This window comes from Coregonus lavaretus (genome assembly GCF_964263955.1).
Source record: "Coregonus lavaretus genome assembly, contig: HAP1_SCAFFOLD_9440, whole genome shotgun sequence".
Lineage (NCBI taxonomy): Eukaryota > Metazoa > Chordata > Actinopteri > Salmoniformes > Salmonidae > Coregonus > Coregonus lavaretus.
Window position 1 is genome coordinate 10,001 of NW_028161944.1, and position 5,201 is coordinate 15,201.

At 50.7% G+C, this 5,201-nt stretch overlaps 1 protein-coding gene across 1 annotated transcript in view; it reads left to right on the forward strand.

The window, feature by feature from the left end:
- The window catches only part of LOC311119821 (leukocyte antigen CD37-like), a gene marked incomplete at its 3' end in the record, with an annotated part of 4,472 nt that extends 2,338 nt beyond the window's left edge, over window positions 1–2,134 (forward strand). The window contains exons 5-7 of the mRNA XM_084194480.1: window positions 1–93; window positions 203–379; window positions 2,057–2,134. The exon at window positions 1–93 is cut by the window's left edge and continues 12 nt beyond it. Of these exons, the coding sequence (XP_084050606.1) occupies window positions 1–93; window positions 203–379; window positions 2,057–2,134 (348 nt within the window). The remainder of the gene's footprint in view (window positions 94–202; window positions 380–2,056) is intronic.
- Window positions 2,135–5,201: the final 3,067 nt, after the last annotated feature.

The following is a 5,201-nucleotide window of genomic DNA, read 5'->3' on the forward strand; positions in this document are numbered from 1 at the left end:
ATGAAAATGGAAGTGAATAAGACCATGACTGAATATGGAACAAACCCTGACAATCAACGACATTGGAAGCTTCTGGATGATGTACAGCGCTATGTATGTATGACAGCAATTGTGAAATATGGTCCACATTAAAAGTCAAGATGAGGCGAGGCGAAACTGACCAATTGCGTGCATGCGTGTGTGTGAATGTGTGTGTGTGTAGGGGCACTGCTGTGGTATGCAGGTTCCTAATGACTGGCAGGGGAACTTGTTCATTATGAACACCAGTCTGACAGAGGTGTTTCCCTGTTCCTGTTTCAACACCACGGACTGTCCTGCCATCTCTGGATACAGCACAACGCTGTTTGGAAATGGAAATGAAACACACATCCATCCACAGGTACAGACTCTCTCTCTCTCGCTCTCTCTCTCTCTCTCTCTCTCTCTCTCTCTCTCTCTCTCTCTCTCTCTCTCTCTCTCTCTCTCTCTCTCTCTCTCTCTCTCTCTCTCTCTCTCTCTCTCTCTCTCTCTCACACACACATTACATTATGTTATGTTAGTCCATCGTATACCATGATGACTTCCACTTTTGAGTTAACAGTGAATTCTTTGGTGACTGTAGAGTCCAATCCGAGATCCACAAACTTTATTGCAGGTGGGGCATGTGCAGTCTGTGTTGGAGGGGGCAGCATGGTTGTATGTCTCAGTCTGTGTTGGAGGGGGCAGGCATGGTTGTATGTCTCAGTCTGTGTTGGAGGGGGCAGGCATGGTTGTATGTCTCAGTCTGTGTTGGAGGGGGCAGGCATGGTTGTATGTCTCAGTCTGTGTTGGTGGGGGCAGCATAGTTGTATGTCTCAGTCTGTGTTGGAGGGGGCAGGCATGGTTGTATGTCTCAGTCTGTGTTGGAGGGGGCAGGCATGGTTGTATGTCTCAGTCTGTGTTGGAGGGGGCAGGCATGGTTGTATGTCTCAGTCTGTGTTGGAGGGGGCAGGCATGGTTGTACCCGATCCTGTAGGTTCATGCTCTACAACATTCGGAGAGTACGACCCTGCCTTACACAGGAAGCGGCACAGGTCCTAATCCAGGCACTTGTCATCTCCCGTCTGGATTACTGCAACTCGCTGTTGGCTGGGCTCCCTGCCTGTGCCATTAAACCCCTACAACTCATCCAGAATGCCGCAGCCCGTCTGGTGTTCAACCTTCCCAAGTTCTCTCACGTCACCCCGCTCCTCCGCACACTCCACTGGCTTCCAGTTGAAGCTCGCATCTGCTACAAGACCATGGTGCTTGCCTACGGAGCTGTGAGGGGAACGGCACCTCCGTACCTTCAGGCTCTGATCAGTCCCTACACCCAAACGAGGGCATTGCATCCACCTCTGGCCTGCTGGCCCCCCTACCTCTGCGGAAGCACAGTTCCCGCTCAGCCCAGTCAAAACTGTTCGCTGCTCTGGCACCCCAATGGTGGAACAAGCTCCCTCACAACGCCAGGACAGCGGAGTCACTCACCACCTTCCGGAGACACTTGAAACCCCACCTCTTTAAGGAATACCTGGGATAGGATAAAGTCATCCTTCTACCCCCCCTTACCCCACCCCACCCCCCCAAAAAAATAACAAAAATAAAATCTTGTAAAGTGGTTATCCCACTGGCTATAAGGTGAATGCACCAATTTGTAAGTCGCTCTGGATAAGAGCGTCTGCTAAATGACGTAAATGTAAATGTTGTATGTCTCAGTCTGTGTTGGAGGGGGCAGCATGGTTGTATGTCTCAGTCTGTGTTGGAGGGGGCAGGCATGGTTGTATGTCTCAGTCTGTGTTGGTGGGGGCAGCATGGTTGTATGTCTCAGTCTGTGTTGGAGGGGGCAGCATGGCTGTATGTTTCAGTCTGTGTTGGTGGGGGCAGGCATGGCTGTATGTCTCCTGAGCTGTTTTTGCTGTTTCTTTGTGCTCCTCTCCTCCTCCTCTGTACACCGCTCTGGCAGAGCTGCCGCCAGGTGGAACGGTTGGCAGCAGCGTCCTCTAGGTCAGTGGGTTTGATGTTGCACTTCTTCAGTGACGTTTTCAGCTGGTCCTTGTAGCGCTTCATCTGTCCCCCTGCAGACCGCCGGCCAACATGTAGCTGGCCATACAGGATCTTCCGCAGCAAGCGCTCCTGAGACATTCTAATGACGTGCCCAAGCCAGCGCAGTTGGTGTCAGGTGACCATGGCCTCCATACTCTTGCAGTTGGTCTTAGCAAGTATTTCTGTATGGGGCACGCGGTCGCACCAGGTGATTCCCAGGATGCACTGCAGGCATCTTATGTGGAATCGCTCGAGCTGCTTGTTGTGGTGACTGTAAGTGACTCAGGCTTCACCGCTGTAAAGAAGTGTGGTGATGCAGACAGCTTGATAGAACAGCTGTAAAGAAGTGTGGTGATGCAGACAGCTTGATAGAACAGCTGTAAAGAAGTGTGGTGATGCAGACGGCTTGATAGAACAGCTGTAAAGAAGTGTGGTGATGCAGACGGCTTGATAGAACAGCTGTAAAGAAGTGTGGCGATGCAGACGGCTTGATAGAACAGCTGTAAAGAAGTGTGGTGATGCAGACGGCTTGATAGAACAGCCGTAAAGAAGTGTGGTGATGCAGACGGCTTGATAGAACAGCTGTAAAGAAGTGTGGTGATGCAGACGGCTTGATAGAACAGCTGTAAAGAAGTGTGGTGATGCAGACAGCTTGATAGAACAGCTGTAAAGAAGTGTGGTGATGCAGACGGCTTGATAGAACAGCTGTAAAGAAGTGTGGTGATGCAGACGGCTTGATAGAACAGCTGTAAAGAAGTGTGGTGATGCAGACAGCTTGATAGAACAGCCGTAAAGAAGTGTGGTGATGCAGATGGCTTGATAGAACAGCTATAAAGAAGTGTGGTGATGCAGACGGCTTGATAGAACAGCTGTAAAGAAGTGTGGTGATGCAGACGGCTTGATAGAACAGCTGTAAAGAAGTGTGGTGATGCAGACGGCTTGATAGAACAGCTGTAAAGAAGTGTGGTGATGCAGACGGCTTGATAGAACAGCCGTAAAGAAGTGTGGTGATGCAGACGGCTTGATAGAACAGCTGTAAAGAAGTGTGGTGATGCAGACGGCTTGATAGAACAGCCGTAAAGAAGTGTGGTGATGCAGACAGCTTGATAGAACAGCTGTAAAGAAGTGTGGTGATGCAGACGGCTTGATAGACGACGACTTTAGTGTCGCGGTGGAGAGGCTGTTTTGGAAGACCCTGCGTCTGAGTTTCCTGAAGGCAGCTGATGCTTGCTTGATCTTGTTTTGAATTTCGAGGTCGATGCTTCAGTCCTCCGAGAGGATGCTGCCCAGGTATTTGAAGGGACTATTGCCAGTGAGTTGTGTTCAATGGTGAAGACAGGCATGGTGGTTGGAGGGCTGGATCGCCATTGGCAGACCACCTCTGTCTTGGTGGTGTTGATAGACAGTCCCATCCTGCTATAGACCCTCACAGCAGCTACAAGGACGGACTGAAGGTCTTCTGGAGTGTGGGCCACAAGAGCAAAGTCATCAGCATACTGCAGCTGCTGTCCTCAAGCTCCTTGTGGAGAACCTGGGTGACACATAGGAGGAAGATGTTAAAGTGTACAGGTGACAGCACACACCCCTGCCTCACACCGATGCTTACTCCAAAAGGCACTGACTCCTGCCCTCCTATGGCCACCCGAGCCATCATCCCATCATGTAACTGGCAAAGAGAAGAATGCCCCATAGTAGTTCCCTGCTCACAGTGTCGAAGGCCTTGGAGAGGTCGACAAAGACCATGAAAAGGTCCTGATGTTGTTCACTGCACTTCTCCTGGAGTTGCCGTGCCGTGAATATCATGTCGACCGTACTCCTGTTCTTTCTGAAGCCGCATTGTGACTCTGGCAGGTGTTCCTCTGTGATGTTGTTCACCATCCTGTGTAGCATCACCTTGGCCAGGACCTTTCCGGCAACAGCCAGAAGGGATATCCCCCGGCTATTGCCGCAGATAGACTTGTTCTTATAGATGGTGACAATGTTTGCATCCTGCCACCGTTCGGCGGACGATATCCCGATCCCAAACCTCAGTGATGTACTGGTGGAGAGTTCTGGTATAGAAGTAACTTCCCATCTAAAGTAGCTCAGCAGGGATGCTGTCAGCGCCAGGAGTCTTGTTGTTCTTGAGCGAACTGATTGCTGATAGCACCTCTTGGAAGGTTGGCGAATGGTTGCGGTCTTGAATGAGTGGAAGGACAGGCAGTTCTTCCAGGATGGAGTGGTCTGTAGGAGAGCGCTGATTGAGCAGTGCTTCAAAATGGTCAGGCCACCTCATCAGGATCTGGTTCTGGTCCTTCAAGAGAGTCAGACCATCAGCTGTTTTCAGGGGGGTGATGGAACAACTTATAGGGCCATAGATAGCTTTAGCTGAGTTGTAGAAATTGTGCATGTCGTTTTTGTCGGCATTAATGTTGTTTGCACTTCCTTGCGTGATGCATGCCATTGCTGGCAGAGGGTAGCAGATGGGGCTGTTGAGAGTAGCCCTGTGCGCTTTGGGCATATTGTCCAGTAAGGTTGTGATGGTGTCCGAGTTCTCATCAAACCATTTCCTGATGTTTCCTACCTCTGTAGCCAATGGAGTGTGCCGCTGCCTGTTAGAGCACTGATAGATGCCTACTTCTGGTCCATGGGGTCCTCTGTGCTCAGAAGAGGCTCAATCTCCTTCAGCCTTTCAGTGAGAGAGTGACAGAACTCGTCCCTTACTGCAGCTTTCTCAAGCCAGGTACAGTGCAGACGCCTCTTACTGGACTTCTGCAGGCGTTGGGGGGGACGTATTCTCATCTGGAGTTTAGCCAGTATCATACAGTCCAGCATTCTGCACCCCTCATGGCACGTGTCAGCAGGACGTCATTCGTGTCAGAACGTCTCAATATGACGTAGTCGATCAGGTGCCAGTGTTTGGAGCGTGGGTGCATCCATGATGTTTTATATTTGTTCTTCTGCTGGAACAAGGTGTTAGTGACAATGAGATCGTGCTCGGCACATAGAGTTAGCAGTCTCATGCCGTTCTCATTGACCTGGCCAACACCATGCCTACCCAGCTCTCCGCTCCATATCCTGTTGTTCTGTCCCACCCTAGCGTAGAAGTCACCCAGCAGAAAGATCTTGTAATTCCTGGGGATGCGATGAAGGGCCTCATCTAGTGACTGGTAGAAGCAGTC